Source organism: Archocentrus centrarchus, chromosome 16, assembly GCF_007364275.1.
Source record: "Archocentrus centrarchus isolate MPI-CPG fArcCen1 chromosome 16, fArcCen1, whole genome shotgun sequence".
NCBI classification, from domain to species: Eukaryota; Metazoa; Chordata; class Actinopteri; order Cichliformes; family Cichlidae; genus Archocentrus; species Archocentrus centrarchus.
Window position 1 is genome coordinate 34,742,499 of NC_044361.1, and position 23,678 is coordinate 34,766,176.

At 44.1% G+C, this 23,678-nt stretch overlaps 2 protein-coding genes across 3 annotated transcripts in view; both read left to right on the forward strand.

Annotated features, from left to right (window-relative positions):
- The first annotated feature begins 4,221 nt into the window (after positions 1-4,221).
- On the forward strand, positions 4,222-11,919 carry slc39a3 (solute carrier family 39 member 3). Its single transcript, XM_030749991.1, has 4 exons — positions 4,222-4,365; positions 8,518-8,794; positions 9,077-9,207; positions 10,988-11,919. Exons 2-4 carry the CDS (start codon positions 8,593-8,595, stop codon positions 11,684-11,686), a joined length of 1,032 nt encoding a protein of 343 aa, XP_030605851.1. The 5' UTR covers positions 4,222-4,365; positions 8,518-8,592; the 3' UTR covers positions 11,687-11,919.
- Positions 11,920-17,477: 5,558 nt separating this feature from the next.
- The window catches only part of LOC115794342 (CREB-regulated transcription coactivator 2), a 33,507-nt gene continuing 27,306 nt past the window's right edge, over positions 17,478-23,678 (forward strand). Inside the window, exon 1 of one of the 2 annotated variants that reach the window (XM_030749788.1) lies at positions 17,478-17,668. In XM_030749788.1, coding sequence (XP_030605648.1) covers positions 17,495-17,668 — 174 coding nt within the window. In that variant the 5' untranslated portion in view covers positions 17,478-17,494. The remainder of the gene's footprint in view (positions 17,669-23,678) is intronic. The other variant, XM_030749789.1, reaches the window with a different exon arrangement.

Here is a 23,678-nt window from a genome sequence, read left to right on the forward strand (position 1 = left end):
CTTGAGGTCCCTCCAAGCAGCCAGAGTTTCCTGTCATTTTTAAAGTGCTCTTGAGCAACAGTTCTCAGGTGTTCAGATCTTCTTTGGAAATTTGCTGCTTTTCCACTTTCAGTCCAGTCCTTGTACCTGACCATTTTCAGAGGAATGCTTTTTTGGTGTCAAGTCTATGAACTCTGACCTGTGAATTATTCAAGTATAAAAAGGCTCCTAACTCAGGAATGAGCCAGCATTGTGTCAACACATAACAACTGAATAAAGAACCAGTTTTAAACTCTATCTTTAGCCACTTCATTACTCACAGCCTGTCACAGAAACACAGTTTGTTCTCATTGCTTTTATTGAATCTATGAAAATTCCAAAGATAACACAGCCTGGGAGCATAAAACAGGATTTCTGCACCAACCAGATGATTCCCAACCCTTTCTGATGCAGCTTCAGCTCATCAGGAATGGTCTCAGGGGGAGGCTGGCTGTCAGGAAGCCATTCTTAAGGAAGGGAAACAGGGAGGAAAGGCTGAGGTATGCCACATTACACAAGAACTATCATGGTTTGGGCTCCATCACAGCAGGTGGTGTTGGAGGTCAAAACTGATGGAATTATGAACACAGAAAAGTACTATCAGATTTTGATCCTCCGTGCAATACCATCTGGAAACCATCTGATTGGCAGCAGCTTCATTCTACAGCATGACAATGATCCCAAACACACTGCCAGTGCAGTAAAAGCATACCTAGATAGAAAAACACAGGTGAACACTATCAGTCATGGATTGGCCTCCCGAGAGCCCGGACCTCAGCATCACTGAAGCAGTCTGGGAACATCTAGACAGCGAGCAGAACCAAAGACAGAAACATCCAAAGAAGAGCTCTGAATGTCCTTCAAGAAGCCTGGAGAACTGTTCCTGAAGACTGCAATGACAGAAAGCTGTCAGATCGAAACTACCTCTGTGACTTTGAAAATCTGTGTGACATAACCAAGCATCTGAATCAGAGGCTGCAGGGCAGAGCGTCTCAGCCTCTATTCCCGGTGCTTCCCTCTGTGCTCGACTGGCAGGTTAATTAATGATTGTGATCGGCGCTTCTCCGCCTTTGGAGCACAGCACTCAGGCTGTGGCATATCTATCAGTCCTTTGTACGCTGACACTGACAGCCCATCACCTCCAGATCGCGCTAACGGAGCCTCAAAGTTCCAGAATGCTGAAACTGAGGACTTTACCATCTGCTGCCCCCTGATTTGGTGCCAGAACAACGACTTCATGCTGCCCGGGTTCTGTTTGGCAGCACTGATCAGACCAACAAGACCTAAAACCTGTGACCACGGGGAAAACTGGACAGAAAACAAATAATTCAGCTTTTTTAACAGCCTGAATTAATTATATAACTAATTAATAAGAAGAGTTGAATCTGCCTGCAGTTTGGTGGCTGTGTTTGTGTCAGAGCATGACCTGTGGATGAAGATGATGGGATTACGGGGTGATTATGGGGGCTTGGGTTTTTTTTAGGGTGAGGAGAAAACTACACTGTGTGTTCAAGAACAAACACCATCACCTCAGCAGCTTCACCCAAAACCTAACTGTGACCTGAAACATCTTTATTGTTACTCACACAGGCTGCTGTATGTGTGGAAATGAGTGTGTTTGCAGGTGTTCATGCAGCCATTTTTTACTGTAATCATCTCTCATTAGCTGGATACATTTTTGCATCTATGCAGATGTATGTGAGTTATTTATAACTTGAATAAGCCACAATGCTGGCCTCAGTGAGTTTGACACCTCTGACCTGAATAAAACCTGAAAATCATGTTTAAATCTAAGACTTTTAAATGTCTGATGGACATAAAGTGATTTTTTTATTGTCTGGATGAGACGGCTGCGCCGGCATCGACATCCTTGTCCTTATGTGGAGGTTTTTATCGAGCGTCTGGAAGATAAGAATCACACTTTATGAGGCCTCATGATCACTTCAGAAAAACCTGGTTTAATGGTCACTGGTCATCCTCTAAACTATCTGTTGATCTATCTGGAAAGTGAGTGTTTTCCCCTTGTATCTGAGGACCTGCAGTGGAGTTCACTGGGTGTTCTGCAGGTTCTTGCTTGGGTTCAAATCCTGGACTGTGTAGAACAGTCCAGAATTTCCAAAATGAACTTCATGTTTTATTCAGTAAGACCTGAAACCTGAAACTCATCAGGAAAGCGTTCACTGAGCTCAGAGATCAGCAGAGCAGGAGTCGCCCCCTGCTGGATATTAGAGATAATGCAGGTTTTAAGGAGCTCCATCCATCTTTATATACAGTCTGTGGTTTCATTGTGTGATTCTCTCAGTTTGGTACTTCATGGTGTTTTTTGACATTTTTGTGATTTTGTACCAAATTTCAATTGTTTGGGAATTTAGATCATTTTCTTTGATTTTTTTAAAAATCTAACTAAAGTTGATCTTTTTGTGTCATTCGTGTTCATGTCTGTGTCTTCATGGTGATTGTGGTTTTAGATTTTCAAATTCCACCTCTCCTTGTAGTCACTGTGCACCTCACGTGGGTGCTTTTAGATTATGTGGCATTGCTTCCAAAGGCCGGGTGGATTTCAGTTTGTGCTGACTGTGACCTTTGGCCCCTGACGGTTTTCACAGCTACCCTAATCATCAAATGTCAGAGTGATGAGTGCAGCCTCATGTGATTTCTGCGCCTGGGTAACAGTGTTTATGTTGTGCGTGAATCCACTTGCCATAACAACCATCATGTATTCTTTCTGCATGTGTGAAGGTTTCTGGCTCTGTGGTGCACCCTCTCAGTGGATAAATGCCACTGTTAGATCGTGAGCACAGTATGCGATTATTAGATATTCTGTGCAGCCACTGTTTGGAGCATGACCACTGTAAATGATTAAACTGTTAATAAGAAGAGTTTAAGTGCACTGTTGTGTTTGGGACATGCTGAAACAGCCGGCGAGCTCCTGTGCTGCTATAATGTGCTGTCTTCTCTCAGTGTGCTGTGTTTGAGGGGCACATAATGAGTCAGCGCATACTTGGCTCTTATCCAGCCAATAAACAGCAGCAATAAAAGAAAAACATCATTCACCACAGCGCAGTGTGTGTGTGTGTGTGTATGGGGGGGGGGGGGGGGGGGGGGGTGCAGCCTTCCAGTCAGAGGTCAAAAGCCTCTGGCTTGTGATGTATGAGTGATGGAAAGTGACAGTAACTCTGACGCCTCAGAATTCCTGTTAGTTAAATCAACAGCTGGAGGATCCTCCTCCCTCTCCTGATGCATGAAGTCAGGCGGCGTTAGGGCGACGGTGGCGCAGACTTTCAAAATAAAAGCATAGAGTTCAGGTTTACAGGAGGGGAAAAAAAAAATCAGCAAATCAAAACCTTTTATTTACATGGAGAAAGAATAAAGAGTAAGATAAACTTTTGACAGTCGTCACCTGCAGTGAAGAAAGAACATACAAACATACAGAAATATGGAAGCTTTTGCTCAACTGTAATAGATCCAATCATAAAGTGAAAATCAGAAAACATGCAGATGTGTGCATTTGGTGCATATAAAAATATATGAAACATTTATGGTGCTGAAACACTGAACTGAATTTAATTTAATGTCCCTGGAGTGAGTCTGAAGCCAAGGATCCACGCTTCAAATATGAAAAATCATTAAAAGTAATTTTTCTCAAAGTTGTACAAACATGAGAGAGCATCAGATTTGTCTGCAGCAGGAAAATAAAACTCAGGATGAACACTGACCTTCAGAGAAGGATGAGGCTCTGCTCTGCCACCAGAACCCAGGTCTCCTTCAGGCACAAATACTGTTCAGGGATCAGATCCATAAATATTCAAAATAAAAAAATGTGTGTGGTTATAAACATGAAATCAGTGTGGACCTCTGAGGGGAAAATAAATAACAGTAAAAACAAATGAAAGAAAAACGAATTAAAATCAATGTTTCAAAATAAATGAAAACATTTCCATCATGAAGAGACAGAAATGAAGGACAGGAAGTGATGATGAAGTGATGATCCCTGCACCTCCACTTGTGGACTGGGCTCCGGTACCCCACGGTGGGTTGTGGGTACATGTGCGTAATTTGGAGACTCCAGCGGCATGGAGTGAACAGCCCAACAGTGAAAGGATTTTATTTTGTAAAGCGGAAATGTGGTATTTTATTGTGGCGTGCTCCACAGCAACTCCATCACAAGGCGGGATCAGCTGATGGGAACTGAGTCACCACTTCCCGAAGAACATGTAACCTCCCCGAACTGCGAGCAGCACCGAGAAAAACGCTCACAAAGCTGGATTCAACTCTTCTACCGAGCCTCACCTGAGAGCCTCACCTGAGAGCCTCACCGAGAGTCCGCGCGGCCGCGGCAGGAACCAGGTAAGCCTGAAGAAGCTTTAATAAGCGCGAGTTTCAGCGGAGTCTCCAAGTTTGTGAGAACGGCTTCGGGATCGTGATCCGCTCGCAGGCTTCAACCGAGTCTCCTCAGCAGTAATCCAGTAAGAATACTCCGTTACTTCAGGAACATCAGTGCAATGGAAACACGGCCGGAGTGCGGCGGTTTCCACCGTTTCTCCTTCATAAGGCACAGCCTGCCCATCTGGCAACAGTCACCTGCGGGTGCGCGTTAAACCTGAGTCCCGCTGACGCGCTGAGCAGATGTTGCGCTGTGTGCTCTCTGCAGGCCTGATTCTCTCTGTCTGCATATTTTCATCCATCTCACACCTTCATGGGCCGTCAGCGCGATCCTCTCCTATATGCATGAAAATGCTTTGGTTCAAAGTTTTTAACAGTAAATTCTGAGTCACAAAAAGGAAGAAAATGCCTGTTTTTTTTCCCCCTCCAAAATTTCGTGCTGGATTGAACAAACACGACAGGTTGTCGCATGTTTGTTCATCCGAACAGAACAAACTTCTGGAGTTTGCAGATGGAGATGGATTCTTAGAACATCAGGTCTTTGAATGTGTGAGCAGCAGAGTTAACTTTGACAGAAAATTTTTGATTTAGTTTTAGTCATAGTCTTTTGACGAAAATGTAATTTAGTTTTAGTCATAATTTAGTCATCTGAATAGTTTTAGTTTTAGTCGATGAACTATCATAAGAATATAGTCGACTAAATCTACAGTCGATTTAATCGACTAAAATATAAAGGGTGTAAAATGTAAATGCTTTTTCTTCAGTTCCCTTGAATTAGTCATTATACACACTTACACAGTGATGGAATATTATTAATAATATTAACATTAGCGTTTCACCTGCTTCCCACACACCTGATCATTAACACCACCTTACTGAGATAATAGGAGCGTTTTACAGCAGGACGCTCTGAAAGGTACAGGGCAGTGTTCAGGACTAAGATTAGGAAAGGCTGATCCACCGCGGTGTGGAGATTTTCTCTAAACACAAACGCTAAACTGGGAAAAACACTTTACCCTGCATGACATTAAAATGCTGACCTTTGCATGGAGATCTGAGTGACTGGTTTGCAGATGTCGTTTAAGATTTGTCGTGTTTTTACCTGAGATAGTCGCCCCACATGGTTTACACATCGTTTTGTTTGTCACAACGTCAAAGGACAAATGTGTCCATACATCGGTTCTTCTTTCTCCCTGCTGACATTGTTTACATAACTTAGTTCTATCGGATGGAACGACCAATCTCGTTTTCATTCGTTGAGGAAAGTGTCAATTAATTTCGTCAACGTTTTTATCATTTTAGGTAGTTTTTATTTAGTTATCGTCTCGTTTTCGTCATGAAAAAAAGGGTCATTGATGAAAACTATGACGAAAATATTTCGTCAATGAAATTAACACTGGTGAGTGGGCCTCCCGGTGTTGTGCCAAAAAGTGATTTCCAGTATTTGCCAGAAAATGATCGCCTGTATTTAAACTGTTTTAAATGACGTGTTGACCTACAATCTGTGAAACGTGTCAAAATGTCTCACATCAGTTAAATGAAGTCACTTTGAGTGAGAAACAATATTCTTGTCACAAGGTAGAAGCTGCGATCACCTTTTGGCATGGCACACAGGTAGTCTAATGCAAGACCCCCTCTGACCCCTGACCCTAATGTCTGGCCTGCTGCAGGCTGCAGGGATCAGACCATCAGCACACTGATGAAAATGTTTTTGAGCCGAACCTCAATCATCACACTGTTCCCTGATGTTTCAGTTTTCCTGATTGAAATGAAATCATTTCCTCAATCCAGCATGAAGTTAAAGTTTGATCTAGACGAGCTCAGCGGGCGCAGACCCCCCCCCTCCTGATGCTGCACTGCAGGAGAAACAGACGCTGCTGCCACTGCATCAGAAATCACTACATCACAAAGACTAGAAATGTTTAACAGTACTGTAACAGCATCCTCTAAAAAAAAAAAAAAGCTTCCCTGAGATATGAATTTTAACATTTAACCAATGATGACAGGGATTTTTAAAAATCTTGGTGACCTTTGACCTTGAAAATTAAATCATATGTTCTTGGTTTGTTTTTCACATTTTAACCAGCAGATGCTAAATTACAGATGCTGATTTACACTGATGGCAGCAAAGACGAGTGAAATGTCAGGCTTGTGTCTTTAATAGTTTCAGAGATGTTCGTGTTCAAACATGGCTGCAGATTTCAGTGTGGGGAAAAAAAACATGCAGGAAGCATGATACATGAAGTTAAGAAAATGCGGATCAGAGGTGGAGCGACCCTCACAGGAAGGAGTCCAGATGTTCTTCAGCCCTCCGAACATCTCACATCTGCTGCATGTGGACCACAGCATGCTTCCTCCTGCCTCCGTTTCACACCTGCACTCTGGCACAGCAGGCTACACCCGGCCCGTGTTCATACCGACAGAACAGCAACCTTCAATTTAACGGCAACCCTCATGAGCCCAGAGTAATCCGATTACTGCTCGAACATCTAATCAGGATACTTTTGTGTATTTCTGGAACTCACTTCAAACAGGAAGTGATGAAAGCATTCACGCCTTCTGTGTTACTGAACACTATATATGAGATCAGGACAGCCGCCTTTATTAAATGATTTTTAAAGTCGTCCCAGGAAAGCGAGTCGACGCAAACGCCGTAACATCCTGCATCACGTGAGGCGTTTCCAGCCAATGAGCTGAAGTTTAAACTGATGCTGCTGCGCTCCTCTGAACTCCATACAGCAGGAAGGAGATTTTATTCCACCAAATAAGTTTCTGTTTTTGTCGTTATGTCTTCCACACGCAGAGAGAGTCATACTGAGCATGTGCGGAGTAAGTTTCAGCTTGTTTCTGATTGGAGGATGTAATTATCAGATAGTGCGTGGCCCACAGAGACAGCCTGAAATAAAGTGGAATTACCCTTTGAATAAATTCATATCTGCTTCTTTTGACTCATTTCAGCGCGCTGTGAGTCAGTTATTCCGGCCTGCTGCCAGTTTCAGTTTCTGAGCCTTTTATAACCTTTATCACCACGCTTCCTGTCAGTCTGTTTGCTGCTCTTATCTGCTCGTATCGATTCCTGAGGTCACATGATTCACGGCGGCGCGCTGCAGGTCACAAACATCTCTGTTTGCTGCGCGAGCTGAACACTGAGCCACCTCACACAGGAAGTTCATCACCATGCTGTGAATAAATACTTCCATTATTACACCCGAGCCTCTCCTTCTTCACGCCGTGACCCACCCAGTGTCACAGCGTGAAGCCTCACAGGAGTGTGATTACAGCTGCTGACCCCTCTCAGCATCCTGCAGGCGTCTGTTGGAAAGGCTTCAGCAGCACAGCCTTCACACTGATGATTATAAATGTGTATGTTCTATAAACGTGTGTCCGGAGGAGGTGTCGCAGTGCAGTAAATTTCCATCTCAGTGGGAGATCAGTGATGTGTGAACTGCTCGGTTTTCTTATGTTCACAAACCGCTGCAGAGTTTGGGAAGCTTGTAACCACCGAGGGCCAAATCTGAGCCTGCAGCAGAAATGATTTACTTCTTCATCAAAGCTTAAATGCAGTCTGCTGGAGATGAGGATGCACTCCGGCACTGCAGCACGCAGGAGCTTTATTGGGCTCACCTGCAGACGGTAAGAGTCTGATTCAAAAGCAGCTGGCCTGTTTTTCTAATCCAGAGTGACACTCAGCTAGAAGCTGATCTGGTCTGTAAAGGAGATGCTCGAACGCTTTCACACATGCTGATATCATTTTACCCAGAATGCACTTTTTGAAGTTTTCTCCAGTATCCAGTGCTGGTTTCTGCTTCTCTGCATCATATCAATCCACCTTTATTCCAGATCTGTAGTACATAAAAACAAAAAGTCACATAAAGCACAACAAATGAGATAAAAACAAATGAAATACATCAAATCTGCTTCCACAGCAGAGACCACCTGTACGCCAGGTAAGCCCACCATCACGGCGTTCTCAGAGGAGCCTGCGAATAAATTCATACGTGAGGTATTTCATCAGGTGTTACGTGTATCTGGTGAGCTGTAATGGCACTGAGGTCAAAGGTCATTTCTTGACAGATGAAGCGTCTCTCACTGTGTTGTTTTGTCTCCGTCTGACAGACTCTCGTCCTCGGAGCGAGTCCACGATCGGGGTCCGAGTCCTCCACCGCCGTCTGGCCCAGAGGAAGTGCGGAGATGGCCGTCGCAGGCGGAGCTTCATCCTCTGTCTTCCTGTCTCCGGCGAAGGAAACGCCAGCGTTGGCGGTGAACCCGGCCAACGTCCCCGCCCTGGAGATCAAACTGGGAGCGCTGGTGGTCCTGCTGTCCGTCACGCTGCTGTTTGGATTCACCCCTTTCTGCATCGTCCGGGGGGCGGGGTGCTTCAGCGTGCAGCCAGGTAGACCGGGGACCGGGATCATCTGTTTGTTTTTGGACCGTGAAGCTGAAGGAGGGCTTTTAATTACATTTTATTTAGCCCCAAAGCTGTGAGCGCCCAATCATTAAACACACCATTTATAGCAGCAAGTGAGACGTGCTTAATGAAAGTCAGTCACAGATAATCAGGCTAAAGCGTGCTAAACGCTCTGAGATTTAACCTTTGACTCCAAGGCTCCGCAAAGGCATGCAGCTGATCCCCGCGGCTGATCCCCGCAGCTGATCCTCGCTCTCTGTGTTGCAGATTTACGGCGGTTGCTGCTGAGCCTGATCAGCTGTTTTGCTGGAGGCGTGTTCTTTGCCACCTGTCTGCTGGACCTGCTGCCCGACTACCTGCAGAGCATCAGCGAGGCCTTCAGCAGTGCTGGGATTACAGTAAGAGGCTGCACACGCCACCCTGAACACACATTAAAACTTGGTGAATGCAGACGTATATAAATCTTTAATATAATTTTGGTACATTCAGTGGCATTTCTCACATTTGTTGAATCATCTGTTTATGTATCTTTTTGGCTGTGTTGGGCCTCCGTAGAGCTGTTTGTGTGTCTGTGTGTGTCTCGTGTGTCCTGTTGCTGTAAATTCAGTTTATCGAGCGTTAAAATGCTTTTAGTTTGAAAGAACAGCATGGTGGACGATGGGGACGGTGCGGTCAGCTCGACTCTGTAAAGCGAGGCTGCCTCTCATCACCATCTGCAACTCTGCGGAGCCTTTCAGCCTCGTTTAGCTGCTAGTTTTGGTTCATTAATCAATGAAGAGGAGCCATTGATAAGAAAATAAAAAAAAAAAAAGACAAAGAAGCACTGATTACTTCAGTGTTGACTTTTTTGTGTCTTTATTAATATTTTTAAACATTTATTTCTTTTTTTACTATTAATTTACATACTTTTAAAGATTTTTTTTCTGAAATTCATTACATTTTCTGCATTTTATTTTTTTAAGTGGCCTTTTATATTATTTATTTATTTTTTTTTTTTTACATTATATTGGATTGTCTAATAAATTAGGTTTTTACTCATTTCTATTTCTATTTGGATACATAAAATTAAATGTTTGGACATTTCATTATGTACATTTTTGTTATTTAAATTTTACTTATAATTTTATGGCATCTTTTTTGGTTTATTTTGGCTGGAAATGATCACATCAGCTTTAATTAAGAATAAAAAAAAACCAATAAATAAAGAAAAGTTGTGGATGGTTTTTAAAAGATTAAAACCATAGGAAATGCTCATTTTTAGTCATATGTTTGGCATAAAGGGTTATATTACACATTTATTGTTGGTGCAAAGGCTTCTGGGTAGTGAAGTTTATTCTGGTTTTGGGGTCATATGTCTCTCTGTGAGTGTGAGTAATGAAGACTGCCGTTGCTTCCTCTCCGGGATTACTCGGAAATGTTTTTGGTTTATTTCTCAGACCCTGGAGTTTTCTCCTGAAAACGCTCCTTGGAATTCCCCACAGACGGGCTGCAGCTCGGCGGGAATTACACGATCTCAGAAAGTCCGACAGGCCTGAGGGAATTTTCAGTTTGTAAAAGTTTTTCCGTTGTAAAAGTATCACAGAGAATGAGGGAAGTGAAAAGGCTCATTAAAGTAAAGAGGGAAGCGAAACCAACAGCTGGATTCATCAATAACACAGATTTTCTATTTGGATATGAGAAATTAAAATGTATCACTCTATCGATCATCAGGTTGGATGCAGATCAGCACAAATTAATGTTCAGAAAGATTCACTCAATCAATAAAGTAAAAAATTTGAACACTAATCACTTAAAAATGTGTATTAATGCTCAATTGTATTGATATAATTGGGATATTAAATATGGACAGTTATGAAAATATCTGGATTTTTTTTTAATATTTTGAAGATATTTTTTTTTTAAATTACTGACCGTGTTGAGGATTTTGGAGATCATGTTAATTTCTGTGTATATATATATATATATATATATATATATATATATATATATATATATATATATATATATATATATATATATATATATATATAATATTCATTCTTATTCTTATTCTTATTTTTATTTTTGGACAGTGGCAGTAAATCCAGATGCAGGTGAAGGTGACTCTTCAGATTTTTTTTTTTGTTTGTTTGTTTTTTTTTACCATCTCTTCCTCTTCTCCTCCTCTTCCTCTCACAGCTCCAGTTCCCCCTGCCTGAGTTCATCGTGGCCATGGGCTTCTTCCTGGTCCTGGTCCTGGAGCAGATCATCCTGGCCTTTAAGGACCAGTCGTCGCCTCCCCTGGAGGAGCGGCGGTCCCTGCTGGTGGATTCCAGCATCCAAACGAACGACCACAGCACTCATCATCACCATCAGCATCACCACAACCACCGCCGGAGCTCCGGGGACTCTGATGGTCACTTTCACGTGGACATTGGCTCTCAGTCCGCCCTCCGTGCCTTCATCCTGGTCTTCTCGCTGTCTCTGCACTCGGTGTTTGAGGGCCTGGCGGTGGGGCTGCTGGAGGAAGGGAAGGAGGTGCTGGAGATCTGCCTCGCTCTGATGATCCATAAGAGCATCATCTCCTTTAGCCTGACTGTGAAGCTGTCTCAGGCTCGGCTGCGGCGCTCCGTGGTGGCCGGCTGCCTGCTGCTGTTTGCCGTCATGTCACCGCTGGGCGTCGCCCTGGGCATCGGCCTCACCGAGACCAAGACTTCACCGCGGCACCAGCTGGCCCGCTGCACACTGGAGGGGCTGGCGGCAGGAACCTTCATCTACATCACCTTCATGGAGATCCTGCCGCACGAGCTCAGTGCTGGCAAGAACCGCATCGCCAAGGTGGCCATGTTGCTGGTGGGCTTCGCCGTGGTCACTGCAGTGCTCTTCATCAAACTGTAAACGCAGGGAGCGAGAGATTCATAATTTCATACCCACCACATTGTTCACAGCTTCATTAGACACACATTTTTAATTTCATTTAAAAGTCAGAAAGGAACTTTAACATGACATAATGATAGAAACCCACGATGAAAAACGACACATCACCGAGAGCGGTGAGGAGGAGGAGGAGGAGGTGAAGGACAGGTCCATAAAAGTCACAAACCTGATCTGTTTAAGTTTGGCTCATCTCCTCCTTCGAGGTCTCCTCATGCATGTCTGGACCTCTTCAGGCTTGTTGCTATTTTTTGATCCCTTTCTGGCAGTTCTCTTCTGACCTCCACACACCTCCACCAACCAGCACCAACTTCTGAGGATCGTCTGGAACTACAACCAAGCAGATTTCAGCTGAAGCGTTCACGGCTTGAGAGCCCAAAAGCAGCACTTTAGGTGAGGAGCGAGACAGCATCAGGCCCCCAGTCAAGCTGCTAAAGCAAAGACCTAAAATATTAAAGAGAAACTCAACAATCAGACAACTGACAGCAGGAAGAAGAACTCCCTTTAACCTGCAGCAGAACCAGGATCAAGGGGGGAGGTAAAAAAGAAGAGCACAGAGAGACGGGACAAAGTGCAAACTAACAGAGAAGTTAATGACCTGCAGCAGGTGAATAAACACCTGGGGAGGGGGAGAAGAAACACTCAGTGCATCATGGGAACCCCCCAGCAGCCTAGGGCTATAGCAGCATAACTAAGGGATGGTTCAGGCTCACCTGATCAGCCCTAACTATAAGCTTTATCATAAAGGAAAGTTTTAAGCCTAATCTTAAAATAGAGAGGGTGTCTGTCTCCTGAATCCAAGCTGGGAGCTGGTTCCACAGAAGAGGGGCCTGAAAGCTGAAGGCTCTGCCTCCCATTCTACTCTTAAGTATCCTAGGAACCACAAGTAAGCCAGCAGTCTGAGAGTGAAGTGCTCTGTTGGAGTGATATGGTAGAAGGAACATTTAAACACCTCAAACTCAGAACCTGCAGGAAGAAAGAGGTCCAGAGATGCACCAGGGGACCATCCATCAGTTTAAACTCCAGTTTAGGAGCTATTATTTTAAATTTCCACATCAAGACGTCAAATATGTTTTTTGTTTTGTTTTGTTTTTTGGTGTTTTGTTATATCAAAGGAAACACAGAGCGCTGCATGACTCTTATGAATAAATGGCACTACAAACCAGAGGAACATCTGGACACGTTCAACATGCTCTGCTGGTCCCTGCACACTCGCTGTGTCGGGTCAGTCAGAAATATTTACCGATCACATGATTCCTGCTAATATTCTGGATCTCCTTATGACCACAATCCAAAAAAAAAAAGAGCACGAAAAGCCAGATCAGAAATAAACCATCAACAGGCAGGTTTATTCCACATGGAGAGAACAGCTGAGCTGCTCTTTCCTTCAGAGCAGCTCTGCAGGAAACACGTGTTCAGAAACCCGTTTTTTAATTTATTAGTCCAGTTTTAAGAGAGGATGTGGTTTTATCACTGCATAAATCAGAGAAAAGTGTCCAAAAACTGCCCGAAAAAGCTGATTTTTTTTTTTTTTTTTTTTTTTTTTTTTTTTTTTTAAAGCATTTTTAGGCCTAAAATGTTTTCTAAATGAGGCTCTGAAGGACATCTGAACAGTGTGAAAACACAGAAATTAAACTGGAATGTTTGGAAAGCTGCTGAGCAGGAGGAAAACTGAAACTATATTTTTAGTGGAAAGCTATATTTTAACTGACAGATTTCAGCAAGATTACAACACTTATTTTTTGTATTTATAGTATTTGTAAACATGCAAATTTACTATTAATGGAGTTTGTACAAAACCATACAGAAAATAAACGCTTAAATGTGTATTTTGGATGTTTTTCATAAAGCTGCATCCTGCAGCCGAGGGGAAAGGTACGACTCAGTCAGTGAACCATGGAGAGCAGAGGTGTTTTGATTGTCCATCAAGTGATCAGAGAAACAGGAAGTTTATGCAGAAATGGGAAGCTGTATTATTTCATCATATGTGTGTGTGTGTGTGTGTGTGTGTGTGTATATGTTTGGGGGGGGGGGGGGGGGGGGGGGGGGCAAATATTCATGTCCTGTCCTGAAGTTAAAAATACTCGATTACAGTAAGATTCAAGCAGCAGAACGTGATTCTTCCCTGAGTATTGTCAGAAACGAGGGTGCTGAGTAATCAGCAGTAATCTGATTACTCAGCAGAAACTGAACTTGGTTATTGATGGAGTGAGTCCTGATCCCGGAGATCTGGACCAGGACCAGAAGGCAGTAGTTTCTTCAACATCTAAGAGATTTCTCTGTCATTCTATAACATGCATACCAGTCACATGACCACCTTGTCATTCATGAAAACGGGGGTGATGACATCACACTGTCATAACCGATTTTGTCTTCAGTGGTTTGAACTTCTCATAATTGTTCTGGCTTTAACCTCCTAACCGTCCACCTTCAGACCAGATGCTGTCTCAGACACACGTTCGACCTGCTGCTGCAGGATTTCCACCTGGTTATGGCGTGAAGGTGTGAGGAACACTGATCAGGTGTCCTGAAGGATGGTAAGAAGGTCAAACCAGAAGCTGTAGATCCAGAAACCAGCAGACATCGGAAATCTGCTTTGGCTCAGGTGCTTCCTGACAGAGGCTACGGAAGCCTGGAGAGGCCAGTGAGGGAACACAGACCTAGAGACTGAACGCCAACTGTTGTTGCTACGAAAGACTGTGTGTGTGTGTGTGTGTGTGTGTGTGTGTGTGAAATATGTTGCACAGAAAAACGCAGCATGATCTCTACCAGCTTTTACTTTGAAGGTCGGCACTCTCCGTTTCCAGTTGGCGCACGTTACAGTTTCACCACCTTGGCAGTCAGTTGGCGAGGGTTTGCAGACAAGTTGGCAACAAACACAGCGAGGTTTTCGCACCATACACCCCGAGCGCCCGCCTTCACCGAGGGACAGGCAGCTCATTTTCCCCAGCAGCCCGTGTTGCACGGGGTTAGGGTCTCTCAGCCTGTGGGTCTGCGGCCCAGCAGCTTCGGCCGTGACCTCCACAGGAGGCACAAACGTTTATAGCAGACGTGTTTTCTCTCGCTGGCCTCTCTGAGCTTCCGTAGCAGGCGGATGTGAGGACGTGCGAGCTGTCCTCCTTGGGATGAAGCGTCAGAAACGGAAAAGTGTCAGTCCTGCTGAGCAGTCTTCTTTCACTTCTCCCCGAACTGCCTGCGGTCGGCTCGCGTGCAGCTCTGCTTCAGTTTCAGCTGCAGCGTCACTGAAGTCTGTCTGAATCTTGTGTGAATGTGTGGCTGTTTGGTATCATGATTCATTAAAGATGAAGAAATAACGGCTCAGTTTGTTCATTCCAAAGCATCTGCTCCACAGCTCCTCTCATGGTGATGTATAATAATGCAGCAGTGACTCTGGGACCAAACCTTCAGGTCATTATATCATGCATACCGGGTCTTGTCATTGATATTAATGGAATATGCTGCTTCCAAAATTTCACATTTGCAAACCTCAAGTCAACTGAGTGCACGTTACACTGTGACCTTTAAAAGCAGCCTAATTAACTGGATGACCTACTGCAGTGTCTACAAATGATTGAGAGTGAATAATCACAGATTTCAGTATAACACCAGTTTTAGACCCTTGAGGTCAAACCTGAGGGTCCAGAATTTTCCAAAGTTAAAGAACAATTTGTGACAAAGCAGATCAGAGGAGAAGCGTGCACGGCATCGTTTCAGCCACATCAGCAGAGCCAGTCCTCCAAATCATCAAGCAACTAAATTATACAGTAAAGACAGTGGAAAATCCTCCTGCCACTCCATACAGCTGGACAAGAAACAAACTGATCAGAGATCTGCTTTTACATGAACGTTTTTGAATTCATACAAACCCTCCTGATTCAGCACAGAGCATCATGTACTGCAAATCCAAGAGCGGAGCTCTGCAGTCAGTCACATCGATGCAGCCGTGGATCCTGTAAATCCTGCATTCATATCAATATGTTCGGTTCAGGATGCTCGCTGGCATTTTTGAGTGTGTTACTGTTGAGCACACAAAACATGAAATGCATGGAAAATGATTTAGTGAAGAATAATTACAGAGCCTACACTGACTGTGATGCCTCAGCCTGTCAGCCAAAGTTAAATGGAAGTGAAACTGAATTTTCAAACTAGTAAAAACATAAAGTGATCCATATCAGTTTACAGCAATATTAACACTGAATACTGCTGACAGGTAACATCCTCTGACGTGCTCTCACCTGGATCTGTGCTGGAAACAAACAATGAAGCACGAACATGAGCAGAAATCTTTAATAAGCTGAAATAATCAAGTCCATGAGCTGCGTGGCCGGCATACAGCAGCAGCCTGATGGCTCTGAAAGCTAAAATGAGCTCATAATCTCTAATGATCTGGCCTACAGTAGCTGACGTTTCTGACATGATTTAGGGAACAAATATGCATAAGCAGAAACTTTAGAAGCCCCAGTAACATCCCCACATTACCAGAGCAGTTTGCACTTCACTGTTTCAGGTAAAGCATTTTAAATCTGAACCACTGACTTTTTAATCCTGCTTTATCCAGCTTCCCTCGCCAGTTTGTCCAGTCTCTTTGCATCCTTGTTTCTGATGCTGCACCTCCAGCAGACCGCAGCCACTACATCTTCATCATTTTACTGCAGATGTTAAGAGATCTTAGGTTTCTTAACAAAAAGAAACACTCTGCCCCCTTTTGTGTAGTCTGTCTGTATTCAGGGACCAATGTAGTTTGTTATCTAGGTGTACCACCACAAACTTTCACAGGCTGGAAAGGAGGCCTTAATCTTTGCAAATCTACTGTCATTTCCTTTGTCTTTGAGTTGTTCAACATGAGGTTGTTTTTGTGACTCCAATGTCAACCGAGTATTTCTGGATGTGGCAGGACTCAGAACAGTATCTGAAATCTGCTGTATGCAGTGTGAAAAGGAGCCAGGACAGTGCCCTGTGGAGCCCCCTTGCTGCTCGTTAGTGTCCCAAGTTGTTCCCCAACCTGACAAACTGACCCCAATTTACCGTAAAGATGCTCAAAATGAACAGAGGAGCTGCTGATGAGCGCCAGGGAGCCAAGAAGCATAAAACATGTGCAGGACGCCCGGCTGGAGACACCGAGCTTCTCCTTTTCTGCCCGTCGTCCTCCAGCACGCTCACAGCCTGATCTTTGACCCCTAACCTCTGTACACGGTGGAGATGGAGGAGCCTGCAGCGGCTGAGCTCTGTCGGTAGGGGGCGCCCTCACACCTCTGCCAAGCCGTCTTAGCTGGTCTGTGAACAAGATGACTCACTCCCCACCCAGAAACGCTGAAGTCCGTCCGCGTGACCTCACCCAGTCTGCTGTTACCATAGAGACCAACCCACACCACACACGCGCACGCGCATACACATTTTTAATTTAAATTTTAATTGGCTCAGTGACCATAAACAAATTCGTTGTTTTATTTTTGCTCAAAAGAATAAATTATTTGCAAAATTAACACGAAAAAGACAAAAAAAGATTGTTTTTTCTGGTTCACTGAGCTGTGAAAAATAAATGTAAAATGTGTAATTGCACAAACCAGGAACAGAGCAGGTATCCACACCTGCAGCACTCCATCACGGACTAACGCCGCTGCAGTGTCTACCCTGACGGTCGAACCCGTTCCTCCGGGGCTTTTGCGGTTCTGGTTCGGGTGCCCGAAAAAAGGGCGGAGTGGGCCCTCTTCGCCCCGCCTCGCGCTCTGAAATCGTTCCACTACGTCAGCTCGTCCCGTCCGCTCGGTGAAGATGTCTGCGACGGGCTCTGGCGGCTGTGGACCCGGACCCGGGCCCGCCTCGGGCGCCGGCTCCGGGGCGTCCAACCCGCGAAAGTTCAGCGAGAAGATAGCGCTGCACACGCAGCGGCAGGCCGAGGAGACGGCCGCCTTCCAGGAGGTCATGATGGACATCACCTCGACCAGGGTGAGTGAGAGGCGGCGGCAGGAGGAGGAGAGCTGCCCGGAGGAAGCGAGGCCTTGCCCGGGCTCGTCGGGCTCGGGGATAGCGCTGTGTGGTGTCTCTGAGCGGTGCTCTGCTGAGATTTGGCGCAGTTTTAGCGGAGATCGCCTCGTGAGAATGCAGTGTGCGGTTTTTTGTTGGATGTTTGGCGTCCGCAGGACGCGCTGTTGTTCATTTCCGATACATCGTTAGCGCAGTTAGCCGCGTTAGCTGCGAGGGCTAACTTGGCTTGTTTACTACGTTACGTGAATGTCGCTGTCAGCCCCGCAGCGCCCCGCAGAATTCCGGCCAAAAATATGACATTTTAGGCGGCGGCAGCGCATATCAGACGCATATCTAACAACTACAGGTTAAATTAGTATTAATGTGTTTATTTTATCCTTCTGGTAAATTCGGTGTTAATGTCAGGCACGCAAAAGCTTTGATTTCAGGACAGGTAGCGCGTAGAGGAAGCTTTCATTCCTCTTGTTTTGTTGCTCATAACGAAAAGAGAGAGAGTTTATTTTAAATTTTTTTCTGCGCCGATTTGACCAGTGGGACAAATGCGCGTGTTTTACAGATTTTAGTTGATGGTTTATCTTTTGTCCGCCCTTCCTGGGACAGTTTACCTTAAATTGTGTGTGTTTTTTAACGGACTCTCTGGCGTGGCGGCGCTGCTTTGATGTAAGGACGTGATGATGGGGAGATTGGCTCAGATATCTGAATGTTAGCCTGTCAGGAGTGTGACTGACACCGATCATCTGTGGGCGTCACCGTGAGCTGGACCAGGGCCGGTCAGGTGGGAAGCAGGTGAGAGGGTCAGCATGCAGGTGGGTGGTTTCTGCTGCTGTGTTTACTGTCGTGGGAAAATGTGGGAAGGCTGACGGTAAGTTTATTTTTAATGGTTTCAGGTCAAGTATTATGTTTATGAGTTGTATGTTTTAGAAGGTGTGACTTTGCGTGATTTCAGTGTGAACTGGGGTAACTGGGGTCCAGTTTTTGCTCAGGCGGTGGTGCTGCAGCGGCGTTCGGGGGTTTTGGGTGTGTGTAGTTTTATCAGAGAGATTATAACTCATGGCTCTAAAATAATTATACAGCGCTAACGGTTCAGCTTCCAGCAGGGGGAAAAAAAACCCTTTTAAATACTTATTTTGGGTCAAAGTCAGCAAACTTGTAAGAGTTTATTTTGAACTCAGATGTGATGGGGATACTACACAGACCAGAAGATTAAAGTTAGTGCAGAAAATGCTTCAGAACAATTTCCCACTTGTCCCACAGGATCAGGAAGACAGTAAGCAAAGCATCAAACAGCTGAGCAGAAACATGAATGCTGGCAGGCTTAATAATATATTTCATACATACAGATGAATGAGGAAAAGCTCAGCTGATATTTGTTGTTTATGAACACATTGGTTTGTATGAACAGACTTCACTCAGGTGGACTGTGCAAGTGTCTCTGCATCCATTTTTGTACCCATCTGAGACACAGACCCACACTTGTATTTGATACGAATACCTTTTATTAGTCCCACAATTGGGAAATTACAGTTAAAAGTTCAGGTGCCCTAACCTTCCTGTCTGGAATCTGTGGGATGATCAGGCCACTGTTGTGGCAGTTGGAGTGCTCCTCTTGGACGGTAACTGGTGAAGGTGGTTCTGGAGGGTCACTCAGGTCAGAATGTGCAGCACTGAGCAGATCCAGGACCACCAGCTGTGTCTTTTTATGGTGTTGGAGGTTGTTTAGTTTCCTTGTAGGATCAAGATGGTCCCTAGAAGGACTCTGCTTCTGTGTAGCTCAGATGGATTTATTTGGGTGTTATGGATTAATGCTGAGCGATGATTTATATTTTAAGTTCTGTCAAGATTTTGGCCTCTGGCGATTATGAAAAAAGAAAAAAAAGGATTAAAATTACTTTTTTTTTTGGATGAGCTTGGTTCTGTCAGGCACTGCTCTTTCCTTCAGCTCAGAATTGCTCGTTGTGTCGTTCAGCTCGAGCTGAGATGGCAGAGTAAGGTCCGTCAGAGGAGGTGCAGGTGAACCTGAGGAAGAAGGTCCTGAGGCCAGACGAGCCTCCAGCTCTGTTTTGTTCTCCGCTGTGGGATTGACTCGTCATATGAGGAAAAAAAAAACACGATCATTTTCTCAGATTTGATCCCCCTCTGACAGTCTGTTGGATTTCATCGTTATTAGACTTCACCTCACCGTCGGCTCAATCAGATCAGAGGGAAGCTGCTCGCTCGCACTCTGAATTATCAGGAAAAAGTTAAACCTGCAGGTCTGAAGCAGATTCAGGAGTTTAAACTTAGAACATGATCCAGCTCCCAGTTCTGTCTGTACTCATGCTGTAAAACTTGTACCAGTCACACAAAAAATAAAGATCTCTCAATACTCCCCTGCAGAGTGTGAGAAACTGAGTCCACCCCATGAGTCAGCAGCTTGTAGGACCTCCTTCAGCAGCAGTAACTGCAGTAATGGTTTCCTGTATGATTTTTATCAGTTTCTCACATCTTTGTGGAGGAATTTGCTTCCACTCTTCTCAATGAGCTGAAGCACCGCTGTGAAGGTTTGCGGCATTCATTTCTGAAGGTCCCCCTACTGCATCTCAGTCAGGCTGAGGTCTGGACTCTGTCTGGTCCATTGCAGCATCTGATTCTTTCTCTTCCAGCTGTTCTGTTGGAGATGTGCTGCTGTGCTTGGGATCATTGTCCTGTTGGAGACCCAGTTGGGTCCAAGCTTTAGCTGTGGGACAGACGGCCTCACATGTGACTCTAGAGTACTTTGGAGGAGTTCATGGTCCACTCAGTGACTGCAAGGACACTGCTGGGTCGTCCACTCCTGTGGCATCATGTTAACACACACCTGAATGCTTTAGAGCAGCAAACTGCCAAAACTTCTGCTTTTATAGAGGTGCTCACGCTGCTGCTGAATTAATCAAAGCATCTGATTAGCACCTGGCTCCTGCTTACCCTCTTACTTCCTATGGAGGCAGTAAGGGTGGACTCTCATAGGACTGTAAATGTTAGAAACGGGTGTGTTTAAGGACAAAATTTTATTAACTAGAACTCGTTGCTGCTGGTATATTTATTAAATAACAACCCATATACCTGATCATCTCTGATCAACATTTATATATACAGGACATGCTTCAATCATTCAACTCTAGTTAGAGGACTAATGAGATTAATCTAATGGGCACCTTGCACTGTGTGTACCGTAGTCAGCTAGTAGCATTAACAGGATCATCACCATGACAGTATTAATCTCAGGCAGCTTCCATAAAACTTCAAATTCAGTTCCTGACAAATTGATGGTTTGTTAGGGTTTCTCTGCTCTCCTTTTTCTGCCTGTGAAATGAATAAATCCTGAGTGAACTCAGTTTAAACACGAATAAATACTGCTCACGTGTTTTAGTGACAGACTGCCTGCCGGTCAGTGGTGCTGCTGTCGGTAGTTTCCCTCCGAAGGCCGTTTTGAGGCGGGTGAACCTGCAGTCTGACATGTGAAGGCTCTGATCTGAAGTGGCTGATCCTGTTTTGCTTCACTGCTTTTATTTCTGAGTGAGGCCAGGTAAGAACACCTTTTGTGCAACAGGAACAGGCTGAATGTGAGTTTATGGCGGTACTTCCTGCATCTGCAGGTCACAACACGTAGCATGGTTTTTCTTCTTTAGGTTGCAGCTTGGTGGCAGTTTGAAGAGAAAATAAGGCTGAACCTATCTGATCTGAGAGCAGGTGATGGACATTCAGGTTTCCCCGCACAGAGCTGAGTTTGTAGGTTGGATGCTGAGTGTTTTAATTTCACATGCTTTTTAAGGAGCGGCGAAACTGAACTCAACTCACAGCCTGGAGATGTTCCAAAAAAAATTTTCAGTGGGGATGACATAAGTTAGTATGGCCTTCTCGTGGGCCACCGTTGTGATGGTGCAGACTCTGTAAGTCAGATTTTAATAAAAATATCCAAATGTGGCTCCAGCATGGGGTTACCTTTGTGTCTTTGTTGTGCAATCAGACAGACAATTGTTGCATTTATTATGATTTAGCTTTAAATCCCTTTTATAGGTAAGACCAGGCTGAAGTAGCAGCCATATAAGCTCACAGTATTTAATACGTGCAACAAAAAAATGCAGCATATACCACAAAACCCCAGCAGCTTCTCAAAGAACAGCCACATTCCTCTGTCACCACATTTCTTACAAAACTTTTAAAGTTAGCGGTAGATATGATCACATTTAAGTTTCAGTCTTTCTGCAGACTGTTCCATGACTAAGAGAGGAAGAAAATGCTGTTTCCCCCAAAACTGTCTAAACTCAGGACATGTTAAAAAGCAGCAGTGTGGAGGAGTGCAGCAGGTAACTGTTGGAGCTGAGACAGAAGATACAGACTGGACTCTTACCCAGTATTATTTCCTGTGAGCAGTCAGTTATAAAACCAACAAAATCACAAAGACTTCAGTGGTGAGCCAGAGAGTTTATAAGGAAACGTAGAGCTGTACAGTTCACTGCCTCAGGGTTTGATTATTACATATACAGTAAATCACCATAAATTAATCAAAGGCAGGGGGGTGGCTTCCACAAGTTTTGTTTTTTTTTTTTGTTCTTGGAATAAAAATTAAAGCAAGATGTAGCCCTAAAATAAATGTGAAAATTAAAGTAGCAGTAGAGTTACCGTCAGATGTAGAGATGCAAAATGTAAAAACTCAAAAATTTGCAGAGTGTGAAATGATGTTGGAGGTTCTTGCACCTCAGATGGGGCAACATGTAAAAATGGCAGCATCGTCAGCATAGAGGAGTATTTTTAAATAACTTTTTTTTTTTAGCAGTTTACAAAATAAAGCTTGAAATGAATCTCTGTGGAAGACTTTTTTTATTTAGCTGAAGGTTTGATTTAAGGCCTTCTGCACAGACACATGGACTTTGATCTAATAGATGATTTCTGAACTAATTTGCTGCCTTAAAACCAAAACCAGTAAGTCTGGCTTTGAGTCAAACACCTTAGATATGATCCATGACTAAAATGGCACAAAGCTGCTTTCTGCCCACAGCAGCAGTGATGATACTGCATCAAGCTGTCAAACTAGACCGAAGAGATTATTATCAAATAAAAATGGCTTGAAATTAACCTGAGATTTAAGGGTCACAGAAGGTGGACGGTAATAGTTCAGCTCTACTGGATCATCACCTTTTAATTATAACATAAGCAGCTTTCCAAACTTTAGGTACAGAATTACATTAAATCAGTTTCAGACAATTTTAAAAATAGATTTATTAAGACAAAACTCACGAAATTTATTTGCATCTGCAATTTTTCTTTGCACATAATGAAAAATCATCCTTTCTGATTAAAAATGGGCGCTCCACACGGCACTGTTCTCGGTCCTTTTCTCTTTAGCCTAGATAATAATGATGATAATAACAATGATGATAATATATTTTTCTATATGTATTTTAAAAGCACAACCAGCTGTGAAGCTTCGCAGTGAAGCTGCTGTGATCGGGGGCATGGTTTATGTGTCCCTCTAAAACAAACAAACAAACAAACAAAATAATAATTAGTAACAGCAGGTTATGGAAATCCTGCTCATGTCTTTATCAGTTTATCACCTTGCTCTTATTTTTAAGGTCCAGATGCTCCTCGCTGTTTTAGCCATAATTATTGATCAGTGTTTGGATCAGTGATCGATCGGCTGAGAGATACAGTATATGAAAGACACCAGCAAACACCACCTTCATTTTCTGACTCCACCGCGCGCATACAGAGCAGCAGGAGTGTGTGGGCAATCAGCGCGTAGCATCAGAGAGAGTGTGTGTGTGTGTGTGTGTGTGTGTGTGTGTGTGTGTGTGTGTGTGTGTGTGTGTGAGAGAGAGAGAGAGAGAGGTGAGGTGCAGGCAGAAGTGACACAAACATGATGCAGCTTTAGAAATAGTGAGCTGTGTGCAGCAGCGTCAGCGTTCAGGTGTTTCTGCAGGCTGAGAACCTAAACGAGCGCCGGCCTTCA